At 30.8% G+C, this 21,583-nt stretch overlaps 1 protein-coding gene and 1 long non-coding RNA gene across 4 annotated transcripts in view; both read left to right on the top strand.

The window, feature by feature from the left end:
- The window catches only part of LOC139502302 (uncharacterized), a 35,124-nt gene extending 14,160 nt beyond the window's left edge, over positions 1–20,964 (top strand). Inside the window, exons 8-9 of the mRNA XM_071291733.1 lie at positions 19,858–19,971; positions 20,825–20,964. Of these exons, the coding sequence (XP_071147834.1) occupies positions 19,858–19,971; positions 20,825–20,898 (188 nt within the window). The 3' untranslated portion in view covers positions 20,899–20,964. The remainder of the gene's footprint in view (positions 1–19,857; positions 19,972–20,824) is intronic.
- On the top strand, positions 9,372–11,454 carry LOC139502309 (uncharacterized). Of its 3 annotated transcripts, none has more exons than XR_011658782.1 (4): positions 9,372–9,435; positions 10,103–10,346; positions 10,727–10,784; positions 11,337–11,454. It is a non-coding gene; the product is annotated as an uncharacterized lncRNA (long non-coding RNA). The 3 variants fall into 3 exon arrangements; XR_011658783.1 differs by lacking the exon at positions 9,372–9,435 and adding an exon at positions 9,702–9,776; XR_011658784.1 differs by lacking the exon at positions 9,372–9,435 and adding an exon at positions 9,789–9,924.
- Positions 20,965–21,583: the final 619 nt, after the last annotated feature.

Below are 21,583 nucleotides of genomic sequence, written 5' to 3'. Positions count from 1 at the left end.
CTATTGGAAATAAAATGAGAGAAAGAGTAACAGATTTTACTTGTCTCAGGATAAGACATCAAATACCGGAAAATCAAGTTCCGATCTACTGTCATTAATTCATGTTCGTTTTACTATGTATATATTGCAGACTGAAATTAAATATTGAAATATCAATTACTAATACGTGTTTATTTGATTTGTTAATCTGCAATATGTACCATTTGTTTGGCGAAACAATGTTCCTATAAAATGTTTACAAATATATATTATCAGTATTTTGAAACTTCTACCAAATAAGGCACACCTCCAGAGTTGTGTCTATTCAGAGGCGGATCCAGGGGGTGGTCATCCGGTGCCGGTAACCACCCCCTGGGTTTGCAAAAATGGTGCACCATGTACCAAAATATGGTGCAACTTGAAGATTTTGAAAAATAAATTCGTCGATCAAATCAATTTGTCTATCGTAATCCCCAGTCATTAAGTTGTCATTACTTACCTTAAGGCTAAATACATGTACCTTGACAGGTATGTTTATACAATGAACATGTAATCAACAATCGCTAATTACTTGGTCGATTTCGTTGATGTTAAGGTGTAAAAATGAAGAGACAGTCCTCAATCTTAGATTTTTTTATCAGGTAATTTATACTTTTTTTTTACATTACGTTTATCTAAATTTTTAAAGTTTGTATAATAACTTTTCTCGACCAATAATATTTTTTTACTGTGATGCCAAAATTCAAAAATAATTTTAAAGTTTTAAAGTCACATAAATAAACATTAAATGTTCGAACGCTCACATTCACAACTTGTTACACTCATTGTGCAAACAATTTTGAGAATTGCATATATATTATGATAATCAAGTTTGTCGCATTTTTTAATGGTTTCAGCAGCTGACTTTGGCAATGTATCTGTGGTATGTTTCCAGAAATGTAACCACCTATCTACTTCCGAAGAAATTCCAAATGGACTAGGCAAGTCAGAGTGATAAAAATCAAGAAACGGTTTAAGTTTCTCGAGTATTACATGAGCGTGTTGTTTTCAAAATTGTTTGCGCAATGAGTGTAAAAAGGTGTGAATGTGAGCGTTCGAATAGTGAGCGCGGGTTACTGAAAACATTTTTACGTGCAACAATGGGCCAGGACCGACTAAATGGACTGGCACTGATGCACGTGGATAACAATTTAGAGTTAGAACTTGATGTTATATAGTTGACATATTTGCACGCAGGCATCCAAGAAAAATGAAATTGGAATCAATTTAATTTTTATAAATAATGTGTAACTCTTGTCTTCTATAGTTGTAACTATTTTCATGATACCAATAAAAATATTGAATTTTAATTTAAGATTTCAAAAGGTGACCACCACCTTATAAATTCCTGGATCCGCCCCTGCTATTTATATATGTTTTACTTTTCAACAAGTTAAGTGAATAATTTATTTAAAAGCATAGGTATATATAAACGAACACTCTTAAAGTAAATTTAATTTATATCAATCAATATCTAAGAATATCCCATTTCCAACACTAAATCAACAACCAAATGCACACGTATTACCTAAAATTATGATAGATCGAAGCAGTGCTCATCCTTTTAGAAAGCGTAAATTGGTAACAATTAAAATCAACAAGAAAATATGTATGAGTGCCAATTAGACAACTTTCCATCCAGGTCACAATTTGCAAAAAGTGACACCATTTTAGGTCAAAGTGCGGCCTTCTATGGAACGCCACAGCTGTCTTATGTGGAACTTTGATATCATATTTACTTTATGTTGTTTTATTATTACTTAATGATAAGTTGTCTTTACTAAATATGGTTTTGACATTACGTAATGATGTTTTAATATAACTCAATATAAAATTGTCGTAACTGAATGATATTTCGACTGTACACGATATGGCTTCGTATTGACTTGATATAGTTTTGTCATTACTCAATATGGTTTTTTCATTACTCGATGTGGTTTCACCATTATTTAATATGGTTGTGTCATTAGTCAATGTGGTTTTACCATTACCTGATGTGTATGTGACTTAACGTAATGTAGTTGTTTCATTACATGATGTGGTTTTGTTATTTCACATGGTCATAATTATCAGTGTTGTTTGGTCACGAGTTGAATATTTTTCGATATTTGAATTCTTTAATTAGTTATTCTTTTTATTACATTGGCAAATGGCTTTTTTTAAAGAAATATATATCTTTTTTCTAAATATTTGCCACTGGACGTTAAGCAACCAACAATAACTCAATCTTTTTTCTACGAATTCACAATTTGTTTTGATCCGCCGTTATCGACGTCTTGACACGCCTATTGTTGTATGACGTCACAGAGTGAAATAATCACGTGTATTTCACTTGTGAAATTATCGGTTTTTATTTAACTTTGATAAAAACGTTTATTTAAGGGTAATCATTACTCGTGTTATTTCATACATAATATTATTATATGCATTTTTTATAGAAGTTTATTCTGTATCTTGCAATTTAGTACTATAGCTATAACTTCTTATTACATTAGTTGCAATGAATTACATTGATTTCCCAGTTAAATAAAAACCAATAATTTCACATGTGAAATAAACGTGGCTTTTTCACTCTCTGACGTCATAAAACAATAGGCGTCGTCAAGACGTCGATAACGGCGGATCAAAACAAATTGAGAATGCGTAGTTCCTAATACATGTTTTACATTAATTTCTTTAAAAAAAGCCATTTACCAAATTTGAATGTAATAAAAAGAATAACTAATTAAAGAATTCAAATATCGAAAAATATTCAACTCGTGACCGAACAACTCTGATAATTAACTCATGCGCTACGTGCATTCGTGAATTAATGTGTTGTTCGGTCATTCGTTGAATATTTTTCTCTATTGGAATTCATCGATTAGTTATTCTATAATTATATTAACTGTCATAAATTGTAAAATTCAAAAATACTAGATCGGGTGAAAAATATTTTCGCTACAAGAATTATCATAATAATATTAGCATTGAAACAACACTGTATAGATTGAATAGATTTAATGCGTTCAAATCATATTTCTGGATTAATCTTCACAAGGAACGCTCAAACCAAACCCTAGTTAATATCAGTTAAATCGTAGAATAGCATTTCTCTGTTTGAAAAACGATTACTTTGACTAGTCTTGAGGAAGACAATTGTTTATCTGAAGTACCATAAGCTACACATACCACAAAGTTTACAACTTAACGGGCACCTGCCATTAAATGGTAATTGACATATATCTGGATCCTGACAGTTGACAAACTGTTCATCTACGCATTGCTTTAAGGCTGGTATCGTCTGCTGGTTTGCAGTTAGCGTTGATTGTATATTTTGCACTGCTGATATTGCCTGCTGACCTGCAGTTTGCGTTGTTTGTATACTTTTTACTGTAGTTGCTGGCATCACTGTAAAAGAGATATATTTTAATTCGTTAACAGTTTAGCAAAAGCAAAAGAACAATATTGCTTCATGCATTTGATTTACAAATCTCTTCTGTTTTTGTTTATCAATTTATAAATTAATTTTAACTGACTGTTTATTAGACTTTTTACAACTAACACACGAAATCTACGAAAAGATATAGAAGTAAACAAAACAACGTGAAATATTCACAGCACATTATCTATTGAACATGTTTAATTGTAAAATAACTTATGAAGTTTTAATATCAAGTTTAACACTGTGCATTACTATAGCCTTTGTTTGATGTTGATACCAGGAATATCGTCCTCGGTTAATATAATCTGAACTGGTCAATGTATAACGTACTGACCTCGTCAAGAATGCATAATTGATAAATATCCACCCGTAAGATGCATACCCTTTTATTTGTTTCGATTAATGAAATCGTGCAATATCACCTTTTTCATCTGCTGCTTTCTGTCTTCCTTAAGAAATATAGTTGAACATGTGACTTTTTAAAAAAATAATCAAATTAGTTAAAATATATTGAATTACATTCCATATGGTGTAGCATTTTCCTGTTTTAATTTGATATAACGATCACGTGTTTAAAATAATATGTCATGTACCTGAAGCCTTGTATTGAAGGTCAGTATACAAAATGAAAAAAAAACAGCAGCACCTGCATACGGAGTATATATCCCCCAATTATAACGATATTCCCAGGCTTGTAATTCGTGTCATGATTTCCTTGACAGAGGGTTGCTGCTCATAAGGAATATATAAAACCAAGATTTCAAAATGTTGAAGTTGAAATCATCCCTAAATTTTTACGGACGCCATCACGAGTTGGAATATTGGTTTCACAGATGATATCGGATATGTTCCTCATGTCGTAACTACAATCCCCTTTTCTGTTCACCAATGTGATCTACCAAATTAGACTATTTACCGTACCGGGCTTGTAATAACATGAGCAACACGACATTGTTGTGTCTTGTGTACTACTATTTGTTTGTATATATAAAAAAGAAGATGTGGTATGATTGCCAATGAGACAAATGTCCACAAGAGTGTGTGTCTTTTTCTTTTTTCAGCACGTTGTCAGTTTATTTTCAATCTATGATATTGAATGTACCTCCAATATCTTTTGCCCCTCTTAGGTAGCTAATTGATATTGTTGAGCTGAGCTGTTGTTACATAATCATTTACTACACGTCTCTCTGTAGAACGTATGCACGTGATTGTAGTTGAATGTGTAATTTCAATCTTAAGGACTACCGTGTAGTATGTACGTCATACTTCCACCAGCTGTTTGTTGGCTGCTGTGTCAACCGGTACGAAAATAAGGTGTTTTGTGAGTACTTGCATTTTGTTTTTAATCCAAAAAACAGGTGAATAACTTATTATTTTATTTATATCTAAATTAGTATTCGAAAGATTTGAACGGTTGATTCATGAAAAGCATATGAACAAAATCATTACTCTTTACGAATGATTCTACGAAGCACATAACATTATATACTTACTCATCTCACATCGTTGACCAATGAAACCATTCACACAACCACATAACCCAGACAAGCAAAGTCCTCCATTTTGACACATAACATCATGACATGGGTCCTCTAACAAAAACAAATAAATTATCTAAATATCAATCAAATTAGCAATCATAATAATTATGGATGATAAAGTTTGAACGGTAGAGTCATCAAAAAATAGTAGACAAAAAATGAATGATCGCAATACTCTTCATAAATGCAAACACATAGCACCCATAACTATATACTGACTTATCTCACAATTTCGTCAGTGAAACCATTCACACAAGAACATAATCCAGATGAGCAATGTCCTCAATGTTGACATGTAACATTAACAAAGAAAGTATGTAAATAGAAATCATAATAATAATTATAATATGTATGGAGGTATAAAGTTCTGAACGGTAGAGTAATAAAACACTACTAGACAAATCAATAAAATCAGTACTCTTTATAAATGCTTACACTAAGCACATACAATTACATACTTACTTATTTCGCAATGTTGCCCGGTGAAACCATTCACACAACATAATCCAGATGAGCAATTTCCTCCGTTTTGACACTCAACATTATGGCACGGTTCCTCTAATGTAAAAACATAAATTGTATAAATAGCTGTAAACATGGCAATTATAACGTGCAAAAATTACAGTTATGCATTCATATAAAGAAAATTATCAATCAATTTGATAAGGTTGTTATCAAATGGAAACTAGTTGCAAGATATATAATCTTACTTCAGGCCCAACATACATACACAAATACTAAATATTTTAAACCAGCTAAGTACATTATTGCCAAAAATGACTATTTATTAAAAATTACATATTTTCTGTAATGGCCCTGTGTTTCTGTAATGGCCCTGTTTTTTTCTGTAATGGCCCTGTTTTTCTGTAATGGCCCTGTTTATCTGTAATGGCCCTGTTTTTTTCTGTAATGGCCCTGTTTTTCTGTAATGGCCCTGTATTAATGCCCAGTTTGTCTGTATTAAGCCCAGTTAGGGTTTTTAATCAAGTTTATAAAATTTAGTTGTAAAGAGTATAATACCTTTTTGTATTTTATTTAATTTAGTAACCAGCAACAAACATTAAAGAGTTATAATGAACCAAATAAAGGGATCACTGTTCATCCTGTTTTTCAAAACATAACTTCTTTCAACTTTATATCTTGGATATTTGGTATATATTTAAAGCTTTATCATGGTGAAGTACAAATTATTTTTTTTCAAACTAAACTGTCATTAAAAGAGTAAGCGAGTACATCAAGTTGGTAGCAACACATATACTTTAGTTCAGTTGGTTAATAAATGTATTAAGAAATGAGTGTTTTTATAATGGCCCTGTTATATGTCCTCGGTCAGTATAATGGCCTCGGATGTCTATAATGGCCCTTGGCGTTGCCTCGGGCCATTACAGACTTCGTCGACCATTATTACAGAACTTGGACATATAACAGGGCCATTAAAAAAACACCCATTCATTAATACTATAATATTAAATACTCAACCGAACAATAAAAAAAAAATAACATAAACTTTAGTGTCTGACAAAATGGAATGAGGAAGACAAATCGGGTCGCATTATATCTACTCACTCTCTTTGTTAAAATCTTTTTGGAATGCCTTAGACATTATAAGAGATATGTCATTATTGTTTTAGTAAAACAAATCAGCGTTTTATTTTGCATAGATGTGTCTAATTGATGCGTTACTTAATCAACAATTAAAAACAGGTACATAGTAAGTTCATACCTTAAAAGGTCAACCATAGCGGAGAACACGTAGAATTCGCTTACGGAAAATATGTGTAATGACTGACTCATTACGAAATCAAAATGATGATTTTGCAAAGTATTAACTGCCAGTGAAGGGTTAGACTTGAAAGCATTATTTATATTTCCATGTAAATAGTAACTAAAAGAAAGATAACTAGGATCAATCATAGTTCATAAATATCCATACTAATTCCATAAGAAATCAGACGAAACTGTTGAAAGCCTTCAAAAACAAAGTGGTTATGAGAAGTGATATAATCGTATTGAATTATTTTTCCATTTAGTAACGAAAATACACATTTTTTCAATTTAGTCACTGAATGAACACATACGTCAGTAATATGAATTACCTCAACACTTTATCTTCTTTAAAAACATAAAAATTAACAGATTTAATAATACCTGACATCCATTTGTCTATGAAAAAACTTAAATAAATTAAATACTGAACTCCGGGAAAAATTCAAAATGGAAAGTCCCTAATCAAATGGTAAACACATCAAACGAATGGACAACAACTGTCATATTCCTGCCTTGGTACAGACATTCTCAAGTGTAGAAAATGGTGAATTGAACCTTGTTTTATAACGCTAAATCTCTAACTTGTATGACAATCGTATCAATTTCCATTATATTTATAACAATGCGTCACAAAAAAAACATAATAGGTATACAGCCATCAACACCGTGTTCTAATCTCAAGTTTTGTTTTTCTAATTACAAAAAGATGGAATATTATTTTTTCTTTAGCAAATTTCATTTATCGAAACTAGTTACAAACCTGAACAAATATTTTCAACATTAAAATTTCCTGCCATGACCTTTAGATAAAATTTCACCAAAATAAAAGATGCGACTGCCAAAATGATCAATATAGATTAATTGACGCATGTAGTTATCATGATTTTTTATCTTGATATAGCAATTATATGCATTGCTTGGCGGCAAAAAGTGCATATTTATGTTTTCAATATCTATTGGCCAATTACCGATTTCATTCTGTTATTACACACTTTTTAAACAAATTACTTCCCTTTGTCAACCGTAGACTGGTTCTTTACCGGACAAAATTTAAAAGTATGATGAATTGAAAGTGATGTATCAGTTGTTTTACTAATGTTTTATGAAAAATAAATTCTGATGACAAAAGGTTTTAGCTAAACAACAAATTAATGTAATTAAAAGATTTGAAAACCTTAAAGATTACTCAAACTACGCACTGGTAAATTTGCTCCTTCTGCTAGCTCTCCATTGTAAATAAAAATTAATGTCCTTCATAATTAAAGGGAGACAACTAATAAAAGGGATCTCTAATTACAGGGTCGATAACAGGAATTCGAAAATGGACTATTGCCATGCCTTCTCAACACTTGAGTGTTTACATATGTCATTGGGTATGGAAATACAGTTATTTTTCCCCATTTTGTATATAGTCCTTGCTTTAACGACAAAAGAACATTTCTTATTTTTTTGTTCCTGGACGGCATCTTTATCCTTTAGAAACGTTAACGTTATTTGTAAGCGACTGTCATACAGCCCTTGGATGGTGTAAACTTGCCACACAAATATATAGGGTATAATGGTGTATGGCATATGGTGCAATGGTAGAAGGTGTATGGTCCTACGGTGTATTGTGTAGGGGAAAGTGTTTAATGGTGTATGAGGAATGATGTAATTGTGTAACGTGAATATAAAGTGTAGTTATCAAAGTTTAAAACTATGCAAACTAATTTGTGTTCAAAATTCGTTTTAGTAAATAAATAAACGATTTCTTTGAAATTAAATTGCATTATGGGTAATTTTGGATGGTGTAGATAGACAGTTTAAGGTGTATGGTGCAAAGGTGGAACTTGTATGGTGTATGGTATTTTGGTGTATGGTGAATAGTGTAATGGTGTATGGTGTTAGTGAAAAGTCAAGTTTATACCACCGAAGGACTGTACAAGTGAGAGGTTTAGCTATCGACAAAACAAGATTTAATCCACCATTTTCTACATAAGATAATACCTGTACCAATAGTTATTAAAGGAACCAGGATTATAATTTAGTACACCAGACACGCGTTTCGTCTGCATAAGACTCATCAGTGACGCTCATATCAAAATAGTTATAAAGCTAAGTCAGGAATATGACAGTTGTTGTCCATTTGTTTGATGTGTTTGAGATTTTAATTTTAGTCATGTGATTATGGACTTTCCGTTTTTGTTTTTCCTAGGAGTTCAGTATTTTTAAGATTTTACTTTAACAAATTTCTATAGTGACATGAATATCAAGAGTTGCATCCCGTTTATCATTTGACTATTCAAGACATCAAAACTGATTGGAAGTTAATTTCACTAGTCTTCCATTAAGACCATCATTGTTTTTTGGTTGGTCCAAATTATGTGCAAGCTTTTGTCATCAGAAACAGTAACACAACCGAAATTTAAGTAATTTTCACCATCCTACGAAAGAATGATAAAACTATTGATGCCAAAACATTGAAAGAAATACATTTTTTAAATAGGCAATAACGCTACTTTTTAAAATGTTTTGTCAACATTCTGCAATAACAAGTTATGGTAATGCATTTTCAAGTGCAATCTAAATTGGTAGTAAATGTCGCTAGAAAACCTGATAAACTATAGACCACCTACATGTAGGACACTATTTCCAACATAGATAATAATCGTATTGTAATGAATCTTGAAACTGTTAAACCATAAGGTATGTGTTTGGATATTTCTTTATTATTTTTATGTCGTGTCTAAAAACTACCATCGCAATGTGTAAAGACTTTAATGATCAACATAATTATATATTGCACTCTTCACTTCCCATTCGCAAAGTAGCCCTGAACTATTAATAAGTTTAAGTTAATAACAAAGGCCGTCGACAGTCAAACAATTACAGACAATATGAAGTCGTGCAATCTTTAAGAGTTGAACGAGTTGACTTAAATTAGATCACACTTTGAGACAGGTAGAGATATGATTACTTTTAAATGTAGTTCGCCAACACAGAAACAATGTACGGGATATTTTATCATGAAAGTTTAATATGTTTATGTAAATAGTTTATAAAATACATGTACTACTGAGCAATTTTGTAGATGTAAAGTTTCAGACCATATAAACACTGTCGTTTTCTTCATACTTGCAACTGGAATATTAAACTGGATACGGGTCAAACTGTAACCCATTTTCTTTCTTCGAAGTAATGTATAGAGATATGTGATACAATATATTTCAAATAATTCAATGATACATTTTAACTGTTTTGTTTTTTTCTTAAATATATTGTTTTTACCATTTCTTTTTAAGAAAATAGATGCTTAAGATAATTTGGAAACTCTTTAATTTATGAACTCTTTTTTTTATCTTCCCTTAATAAGAAGCTGGAGTAAGATGATGAAAGTGTTGTATTTCTGTGTATGGATATCCGGGTTAATTGGCCAAGGACAAGCTTCTTGTGAATTTACACCCAATGTATCAAAAACATGTTTAGACTTTTGGACGTTCACTGATATGACATATGGTTGCCTGAATATAAAGGACAATATGGAGTTTTCTGGACTAAGAAAAATTGTTGATGGAGAACTTTTTATAAGTGTCAATACTACAGACATGAATAAAGGGGTAAGTGGGGTAAATTGATACAAATTCACAAAAAATCACATCAATAAAACAATTCTTGTATAGAATAAATTACAGTATGGGTTCAAAAGACATTATGATGAAGTTGACCTACTAATATTTACACACAACGAAGACGTAATTCAACATAATCTAACACGTTCATGTATAACTTAATGACTGACTGAAAGTCCTTAATTTATATAGTATATAAAAAACAAAAAGGAATAGAAAATATGTAGTCAAATAAATCAATTAGAAAGAAGAATATCATAAAACTATATAAGATATTAACTAATAAATATTATAGGCAACTAAGTGGAGAATCTATAATGGATAAAAATGATATGTTATTTAATGAACATGTAAAGTTAATTTTATAGAACATTATAACAGTATGGGTTCGAAAGGCTGACGGACATTGTACAATGAACTGCTGTGGTAAGTGTTGAATCAATTACTTGTTTGTATTTATATAAAAAATATAAAAGAAAACCAAATATGTAACACATAAACAGACGACAACCATTGAATTACAGGCTCCAGACTTAGGATAGGCACATACAAACATAATATGGCGGGGTTAAACATTTTTGCGGGATCCCAACCCTCTCCCTAACCTGGGACAGTGGTATAACAGTACAACATAAGAACGAACTATAAAAATCAGTTGAAAAAGGCTCAACTCATAAGATGAAATACAAGTGGATAACGCCATTGTGTGAGAGAAGAGGCATAAGAAGGTAACAGATTGAGCCAAACTTGAAAATTATACAAAAATTCATTAATTTATTTTATATCTTATGTACACCAAAATTAAATATTTACCGTGGCTAATCGAAGGTATAACATTTGGATCAATTATTTAACACTTACTAGTGACTTTGTCGTAAAATATAATGCAAAATTCAAAAGTGAGTTGTATGTGAAAAGTACAAAAAAAATGAAAATAACAAAACAAATAATACATATATTTCTTATTGGTTTTTGTAGATAGGAATACAAACCAGCGGCGTTTCCTTCTTGGTAATTATCAAACTTATTTAATCAATGAGTGATAGATTTCTCTTAAAGAAATTTAAAGGTCCCGGTGTAAACAACTACGATAAAGGACAAAAGATATTGTATATATTCAAAAGGACAGGTGAACTATAAAAAGTTTAAATACCTTATCCAGAAACAGATGGCACTGTGGAAAGCTCTCATTGAGTTTGCAATAAACAATATCGTATTTTGAACGAGACGTAAGTCGCTGATTTTTTTATTTGTCTTTCTGTAATTTATTGAAGAATTTAGCAACGAAATTTCCAAATAAAAACAACCCCCAAAAATAACTCCTTTATATCTGCTGATGTCAATCTCCCCTGTATCATATGAGGTTTATACTCATTCTTTGGTAGGTTTAGTTTTGTTTAACTATTGAAAGATACCAAATATCATGACGTTACCTACAACATTTCATAGATTATCAAATATGCCATTATCTGTATATTAAAGTAAGCATTTGAAATTTTAGAACCTAATAACGCTATGGTTTTTATGGAGTAGTGATCAGTTGTTTATATCATTCTTCAAAACTTAAAAGCCGAAAACAAAATGGCAACGCATTTGCAAAAAAACAGTAATGACGAAATACAAACAAAAATTGTATAGTGATAATCTTAATGGATAATTGATCATGAGTTGTTTAAATGGACTATATTGTCATATTTTGAATTTATATTTTTTTTGACAGATCAAAGTAAGTATATTTTAATTACTTTCTATCTATATTTTTTTATTATTATTATCATTACTTTTGATCCAAATGAATATGAAGGCATTAATTAAAACTGTAGTAAAATAGCATAATGTAAGCAAGTGAATTGTACATTTTGATTATAGAACAACACTCATCAAAATTACAGTTTCAATATATAATGAAGTGCTAGATGACATTTCGGACGCTGATAAATACAGACAGCTTACTCATATGCCTAGTAACATTTAAAAGGAGATTTTCCAAATGTATAATGATTTATAAATACCATCGCTGTGTGTACAAAAATAACAACAACGAGTCAATAATATAGGTTTGTATTCATCTATTAACAGAACACATTAAATGCACTGAAGTAACACATTGGCTGCATGGGAATAACAATATATGATAATAATATGCACTCTTAATATTCTCTAATAATTAACATTTGTATAAGTCGAAAACAAACTGACAACGCCATGGCAAAAGACACAGACCTGTGTACAGAATTTTTTGTCATAATATATCATTTGTAGGTTTATAATCATATACAATTGATATTAGTTATATGCATAAAAAATCCTATGATAAAAACAGCATAATTATTCCTAGGTTTAAAGCGAACACTAAGTAACTGCGGCTTACACGATATTCAATGATATCTAAAGTTTGTAAACCTAAAAGAAAAAGAAATAAACTTAAAACAACATGTTATAAGTTTCAAATGTATGGTGGAATGAATCGTGACTCTGAAGAAACACTAATCTAAAAAGTAAAATAGCAAAAGTATCAAACTCTACGGGAAATTCCAATAGAAAAGTCCCTTATCAAATGACAAAATCATAAGCTAAAACACATTAAACGAATGGAAAACAACTGTCAAATTCCTGATTTGGTACAGACATGGCCCTTTGTAGAAATAGTGGATTCAACCTGGTTTCATTGCTAGCTGAACCTCTCACTTGTATGGCAGATGCATAAAATTCTATTATTTATCTAAAAGTTCTTGAATTATTTATTTTACATTACAAAAAGGAATTACAATTATGTCGTTCTTTCACTATGAATTGTCATATATACACAAGCTATCTGCATATGCCACAGTTTATTTAAACGTGTAATCATTTCAGTTCTTCACTTTGATTTAAAAAAGGGTAAGTATGTTACAGTAGACTCTAATTGTATAATAAAAATTCGTGCTACAAATCAAGCATTACCTGATAAAAATTACACGAAAGGTACCATCGCTATCATATTCAATGCAATGTAATTTCAAACCAAAAATACTACAATATTCGCAAAGAGAAAAAATAAAGATGTATAAATGTAAAGAGTTGACCACAATTTCAATGTCCAGCTTTCTAAAGTATTTAAACCTAGTGTCCGTTAATTGACAATTAACATTTGAAATGGCATGATGAAAATTTAAAATGACAAAAAACTGAACTCCGAGGAATATTCAAAACAAAAAGTCGGTTATCAAATGGTAAAACAAAAAGCTCATACACATCAAACAAAAGGATAAGAAATGTAATACTTGGTACAGGTATTTGCATATGTCGAAAATACTTGAATAATTGAAAACTTGAAGAGCTGTAAAGTTGTTTAATTGAACCTTTAACTTAAGACACATATATTATGTTTTTGGTAAATGTTCTATTTGGTAAAAATGAAGTCATCTATTTGAAAATCATATTTAAAATCATCACGATTTTATTGCGTGTAATGGAGTATTTGTGTCACAGAAGACTACTTTTAATGTTCAATTGTCGTAACCAGAATCCCGTCCTCTTTTGCTCAATTGTGACGTCAAATTACCTTAAAAGATTATGACAATATTTAATGTATTTTAAATTTCTAGGCAGATGATATTAGAAATTTTTAACATAACGTATGTCATTTAATGATATGAGAATATTCAAAGAGAGGCGAAAGATACCAAAGCAATAATCAAAAACGTTGAACAAATTACCAAGGTTAAACAACTGTATACAAAACACAACATAGATAACTAAAGACCGCGCAACACGAAAACAATAAGGGTGGTTTTATGTGATATAAAAGGATAAGTAGATCCTGCTCCACGTATAGATTACGTTGTGACTGTAAAGTATTTCTATATACTATTAATACAAACACAGTTCGTGAGAAAGAAAAAAAATCCCATTGGTACGTTTTTATCTTTAAAGGAAACTATTCACGGAATAAACGCGTGAAATATTTATTATTTGCATTACATTTAAGAGTGTGAGAATAAATGCCATGGACACGCGGAGAGCTGTACGTTTGTTGGATTTATAGTTGTATGTCATTGTAATGGAGGATATTCAGGACATCATTGTGAGAAAGGTATATCAAACCTTGTCATCATATTGATGGCATTTGTTGTAAACGCGGTTCCTTAAAGATACTTATTTCTTACTTTAATGTAAGAATTTTTTTAAATATTTTTCTATATTTCCCTGATGCACATGTACAGCTCAGATTGATTATCTAGTATTTGTAATATTTTTAGTTTGTTTAGAGTTTTGAGACCTGTATCATAATAGAACAGAAGTTCGTTGTATAAACACTCAACATGTCTAGGAAAATGGGAACCGTTAACGTATTAGTACAAACAATGTATTATTCTTCCTATGCGCATAGTGCAAATTCATCATTTTGATTTCGTAATGATTTATTCATTACACATATTTTCCGTAAGCGAATTTTACGTGTTCTCCGCTATTGTTGACCATTTAAGGTATGAACTTAATATGTACCTTTTTTTAATTTGTTGATAAAGTAATGCATCATTTATACACATCTATGCAAAATAAAACGCTAATTTGTTTTACAAAAACAGTAATAACATATCTCTTTTAATGTCTAAAGCATTCCAAAAAGATTTTAACAAAAAGAGTGAGTAGATGAAATGTGATCAGCCTTATTTAACATACAAAGTATATTTGAATATTAAAAGACCCGATTTGTCTTCCTCATTCTATTTTGTCAGACACTGAAGTTGATGTTGTTTTATTTTTATTGTTCGGTTGAGTATTTAATAATTAGTATTTGTGTATGTATGTGTGGCATGAAGAAAGATTATATATTTGCAACTAGTTTCCATTTGATACCAAACTTCTTTTTTCTTTATATGAATGCATAACTGTAATATTTGCACATTATGATTGCCATTTTGACAGCTATTTATACAATTTATTTTTTTACATTAGAGGAACCGTGTCATAATGTTGAGTGTCAACACGGAGGAACTTGCTCATCTGGATTATGTTCTTGTGTGAATGGTTTCACCGGTCAACATTGCGAAATAAGTAAGTATGTAATTGTATGTGTTTAGTGTAAACATTTATAAAGAGTATTTATTTTATTGATTTGTCTAGTAGTGTTTTATTACTCTACCGTTCAGAACTTTATACCTCCATATATATTATAATTATTATTATGATTTCTATTTACATACTTTCTTTGTTTATGTTACATGTCAAAATGGAGGACATTGCTCATCTGGATTATGTTCTTGTGTGAATGGTTTCTCTGACGAAATTGTGAGATAAGTCAGTATATAGTTGTGGGTGCTATGTGTTTGCATTTATGAAGAGTATTGCGATCATTCATTTTCTGTCTACTATTTTTGATGACTCTACCGTTCAAACTTTATCATCCATAATTATTATGATTGCTATTTTGATTGATATTTACATAATTTATTTGTTTTTGTTAGAGGACCCATGTCATGATGTTATGTGTCAAAATGGAGGACTTTGCATGTCTGGGTTTTGTGGTTGTGTGAATGGTTTCATTGGTCGACGTTGTGAGATGAGTCAGTATATAATGTTATGTGCTTCGTAGAATCATTCGTAAAGAGTAATGATTTTATTCATATGCTTTTCATGAATCAACCGTTTAAATCTTTCGAATAATAATTTAGATATAAATAAAAGAATAAGTTATTCATCTGGTTTTTTTATTAAAAACAAAATGCAAGTACTCACAAAACATCTTACGTTCGTACCGGTTGACACAGCAGCCAACAAACAGCTGGTGGAAGTATGACGTAAATACTACACGGTAGTCCTTAAGATTGAAATTACACATTCAACTACAATCACGTGCAAACGTTCTACAGAGAGACGTGTAGTAAATGATTATGTAACAACAGCTCAGCTCAACAATATCAATTAGCTACCTAAGAGGGGCAAAAGATATTGGAGGTACATTCAATATCATAGATTGAAAGTAAACTGACAAAGGCATGGTAAAAAAAGAAAAAGACATACACTCTTGTGGACAGTTGTCTCATTGGCAATCATACCACATCTTCTTTTTTATATAAACATTCAAATAATAGTACACAAGACACAACAATGTCGTGTTGCTCAAGTTATTACACACCCGTTACGGTAAATAGTCCAATTTGGTAGATCACATTGGTGAACAGAGAAGGGATTGTAGTTACGACATGAGAAAAATATCCGATATCATCTGTGAAACCAATATTCCAACTCGCGATTGCGTCCGTAAAAATTTAGGGATGATTTTAACTTCATATTTTTGAAATCTTGGTTTTATATATTCCTTATGAGCAGCAACCCTCTGTCAAGAAAATCATTATGACAGGAAATACAAGCCTTGGAATATCGTATTAATTGGGGTATATATTTACTCCGTATGCAGGTACTGCTTGAATTTTTTTTTTCATTTTGTATACTGACCTTCAATACAAGGCTTCAGGTTCATGAAATATTATTTTAAACACGTGATCGTTATATCAAATTAACACAGGAGAATGCTACACCATATGGAATGTAATTCAATATATTTTAACTTATTTGATTATAATTAATATTAATTGATTAATTTGATTTTAAAAGTCACATGTTCACCTATACTTCTTAAGGAAGACTGAAAGCTGCAGATAAAAAAAGTGATAATGAACGATTTTATTAATCGAAACAAATAATCAAAAGAGTATACATCTTACGGGTGGATATTTATCAATTATGCACTCTTGACGAGGTCAGTACGTTATACATTGACCAGTTCAGATTATATTAACCGAGGACGATAGTCCTCGTATCAACCCCAAACAAAGGCTATAGTAATGCACAGTGTTAAACTTGATATTCATAAGTTATTTTACAATTATACATGTTCAATATATAATGTGCTATAAATGCCAGTATAATGTTATTTGCCTGAAGATGATATTATTGGGTACTAATATATATATATCAATTCAAGATATTTCACTTTGTTAAGTTTACTTGTATATCTTTCAGGTGATTTCGTGTGTTAGTTGTAAAAAGTCTAATAAACTCTCAGTAAAATTGATTTATAAATTGATAAACAAAAACAGAAGAGATTTGTAAATCAAATGCATGACGTAATATTGATATTGTGCTTTTGCTGAACTGTTAACGACTTTCACACTTTTTGTGTTTCTTTGGTTCTTATAACGTGACTCTGTACTTTAAAAGATCCCGTCAATATGATATTGTTCTATTATATGTCATTATGATATATTTCTATTATGAATTAGAAAATACGTTAAACCACAAACGTCAAGTTTTTCAATCGCGTAGTGGAATGAACTATTTGTGGATTCTTATAAATTCTATATAACTTTTGGACTGTTTTAAATCTCGGTCTATTTCTGAAATTAATTCTTACATACTTTGATTTTTTAACCCTGTATGCTAACATTGCCCATGTGAAATTTTAAAATTGTTTTTTATATACATTGAACGACAAATTTATGTGACGTATAAAATTTTCTGACGTCAGACATGCGAATCAATGAATGTGTTTGCAGATAGATGTTTTTTGTGTTCTGTTAAATTGTTCCTTTTAAAACTGTAACACGATGATGACTGCTATACCCATATTTTGACTATTTTATTTATTATGTCTGATTTGTTCACGCATCATTGTAAATAAAACGGAATTTGATGAGACTGTCATCAAAGTGAGAGGTTTAGCGCTTTAAAACCAGGTTTATTCACAATATTCTACATTTGAAAATGCCTGTACCAAGTCAGGAATATGACAGTTCTTGTTCATTCGTTTTTGATGTGTTTTGTCATTTGATTTTGCCATGTGATTATTGAATTTCCGATTAGATTTCCTCTGAGTTCAGTATTTTTGTGATTTTACTTTTTACAGCGATTCCAGCAACAACAGTAAAAATTATACAAACAACGCAAACTACAGGTCAGCAGACAATATCAGCAGTGCAAAGTGTACAATCAACGTTAACTGTAAATCAGCAGACGATACCAGCCTTAAAACAATGCGTAGATGAACAGTTTGTCAACTGTCAAGATCCAGATATATGTCAATCACCATTTAGTGACAGATGCCCTTTAAGTTGTAAACTTTGTGGTATGTGTAGCTTAGGTTACTTCAGATAAACAATGTTATTCCTCGAGACTAGTCAAATTAATCGTCTTTCAAACAAAGAAATTCTTTTGGACATATAAATTAGTATCAACTAGGGTTTGGTTTGAGCAGAGCACATTGATGACGGTTAATCCAGAAAACGCGTCGAACGCATATAACTTGCACAGTGTTGTTTCAATGTTAATACTATTATGATAGGACTTATATTCTTATCAATTCTTGTAGCGAAAATATTTTTCAACCGATCTAGTATTTTAAAATTTTTAAATTTATGACAGTAAATATAATGCTCAATATCATAAAATAGAATATTTCGTACATATATAAGACAGTCATCCTTCAACTTAAAAATTGAAATAGCCTTGTAATAAGAGTGTAAAACGACTTTCATGAGTCTGTAATTCAGTGGTTGTAGTTTGTTTATTTGTTACATATTTGTTTTTCGGTCATTTTTTAATAAAAATAAGGCCGTTAGTTTTCTTTTTTGATTGATTTACATTGTCATTCGGGGCCTTTTATAGCTGACTATGTGGTATGAGCTTTGCTAATTGGTGAAGGCCGTACGGTGACCTTTAGTTGTTAATGTCTGTGTCATTGTGGTCTCTTGTGGAGAGTTGTCTCATTTGCAATCATACCACATCTTCCTTTTTTATATCTATATCATATCAGCAGGTTGAGAACTATGCCATTGCTTTCAGTACTACAATGTTATGTTGATATGATGTTTGTCATTACTGTTCTTTAAACTGTAATATAAGAGTAACTTACTTTTTTATACTTTTGATTTTAAATGCGAGTTCTTCGTTGTTTTCTGTCTACTATGCAGTATTAATAGTATAGGTTACAAAGCTAACATACAATGAGCAATTATTGGAAATTCGTGATACTAGAACGTTATAGAATAAAAACGAAACCAAGCACGTTGGATTAACCTTTTCCCATGTAAATCGTTACAAACATGTAGGTTTTAGAACTACTGAAAAGTGACATGTACGATCAAAAGAAAAATACCTTAGATAAACAATTCCTGGAGTAAAATCCTCTAGAACCTGCTTTAAATGCTGAACTGGTAAACATTATTGTTTTAGGGCTAGCTGAATCCCGCCTCTGGATGTGTTTTTTTGAATGGTGATGACCCATTGGTCGCCTTCGAATGATTTATGCTCTTTGGTCGAGTTGATGTCTCTTTGAAACATGTCCCATTTTTATTCTCATTTGTAAATGTCAAAGCATAGACATGTTCCAATAATAATACTAACTATCAGTCGTTGCCGAATTATTTCATTCCACAAGGGTATTTAAAATAAGAGAAACCCAAACTGTATCGACAAATAAGTAAAACAGGGAATGTTACATTATTTTATATTACAGTGCCAATCACCACACAGAAGCCATGTGCTGATAGTAAATTTGTAAATTGTCAGGACCACATGGTTTGCTCATCACCTGTAAGCCAATACTGCCCAGTCAGCTGTGGTACTTGCAGTGTGTATATTTAAAGTTTATATTAATTCATTAAAATGGATTTTACATTCAGTTATAATGATTTACGAAAGAAATTTTGAAAAAGTGCATGTACACTCATTGAATGAAATAAGTAATACGGACATTACGTTCGGATATTCAAATTACGAAAACTTCTTTCTGAAATTCACATAACGGAAAATTTTCTCTGAAATTCACATTACGGAAATTTCTTTCTGAAAATTTATAAGAATATATTTACATTATGAGGAAATGTACTGAACAGGGTGGTAAAATAAATGAATTAGAAAATCTTAGTTCATGTATATAGAATATGACGAAAATAGCAGTCTTTATAGAATTTCATTCCTTTTAGTTATTTATTTTGATATTTATATATATTCGAGTTAACAGGTTTAAATCTCTTTGTTAGCGTCCTCGGAAACACGAAGGCTTTTTGTTCAATGGCCCTTTTATGAGAGAATTTTATGCAACTGTCATACAAGTAAGAGGTTTTGCTAGCTATAAAACCAGGTTTAATCCACCATTTTCTACATAAGAAAATGCATGTATCCAATCAGGATTATGACAGTTGTTATCCATTCGTTTGATGTGTTTGTGCTTTTGATTTGGTCATTTGATGACGTACTTTCCGTTTTTTTAATTTTCCTGGGTATTTAGTATTGCTGTTATTTTACTGTTTATAGACATGAGATTCATAATAATGCGTTAATGTTTATAACATAATGATTAAATGAGGTCAGTAAGACTCAAATCGAAGGGATTTCTTGAAATATGTATATCTGTTTGCGTTAGCTCGTACTACAAACATTAACAGAGTATAATTCTAATTTTAGATATTTGCATTTTACAGGTTCTAAATCCACTATGCATGTAACAACAGCAAAACCTTCAACAACAACTGGATGGTTGTCGATTACAAGGTAGCATATACCTAGAGTTATGACGAATGGATGCAGACTCAAAACAAAATAAAAATACCACTAACACGAATCTTATTATTTAATTAAACCCGATTAAAGGTATACATAAGGCTTATAATTTGTTACACGAGACACTTCTTCGTCCAAATAAGTTTCATTTGTGGCTCTCGAATCAAAGCAATTCTGCGACAAAATTAAATGCGAAGTAGGAAAGCTTAAAAATTCTATATTCAGAAAAGTTTAGCTAATTACAGCAAATGCAATGTAGTCTAACCCATGGATAGAAAAACCTAAATAAATTGAATAATTCAAGGTATAATTTTAAACAGTACATGCAAAATGAACATTAAAATGCTATTACATGTCAATACAAAAATATTAAATACTAGACTGGATCATACCCTATGGTGCGAGCTTTCTTCAGCAGTGGCATCAACATGTTGAAACCAATATATGTAGAAAATAGTTTTCTACTTTTGTTTTCATTTGCATAGTATCATAGGATCTTGGTTGTTGCTTCGTATCAATATAAGTTTGTCGACATACACGCCATCTTGAAAAAATACTTATCACAAATAGATTCTGATAGGTTGATTTATAATGCGGCTGAGATAAAGCAACAGCTATTGACTTTAATGAGTGAAGGAATAACATACTTTTCTCGTCTCAGAATAAGACTTAAAATGCCG

The sequence above is a fragment of the Mytilus edulis genome, chromosome 13, assembly GCF_963676685.1.
Source record: "Mytilus edulis chromosome 13, xbMytEdul2.2, whole genome shotgun sequence".
Classification (NCBI taxonomy): Eukaryota; Metazoa; Mollusca; class Bivalvia; order Mytilida; family Mytilidae; genus Mytilus; species Mytilus edulis.
This window is presented reverse-complemented; position numbering and strand designations above follow the sequence as displayed.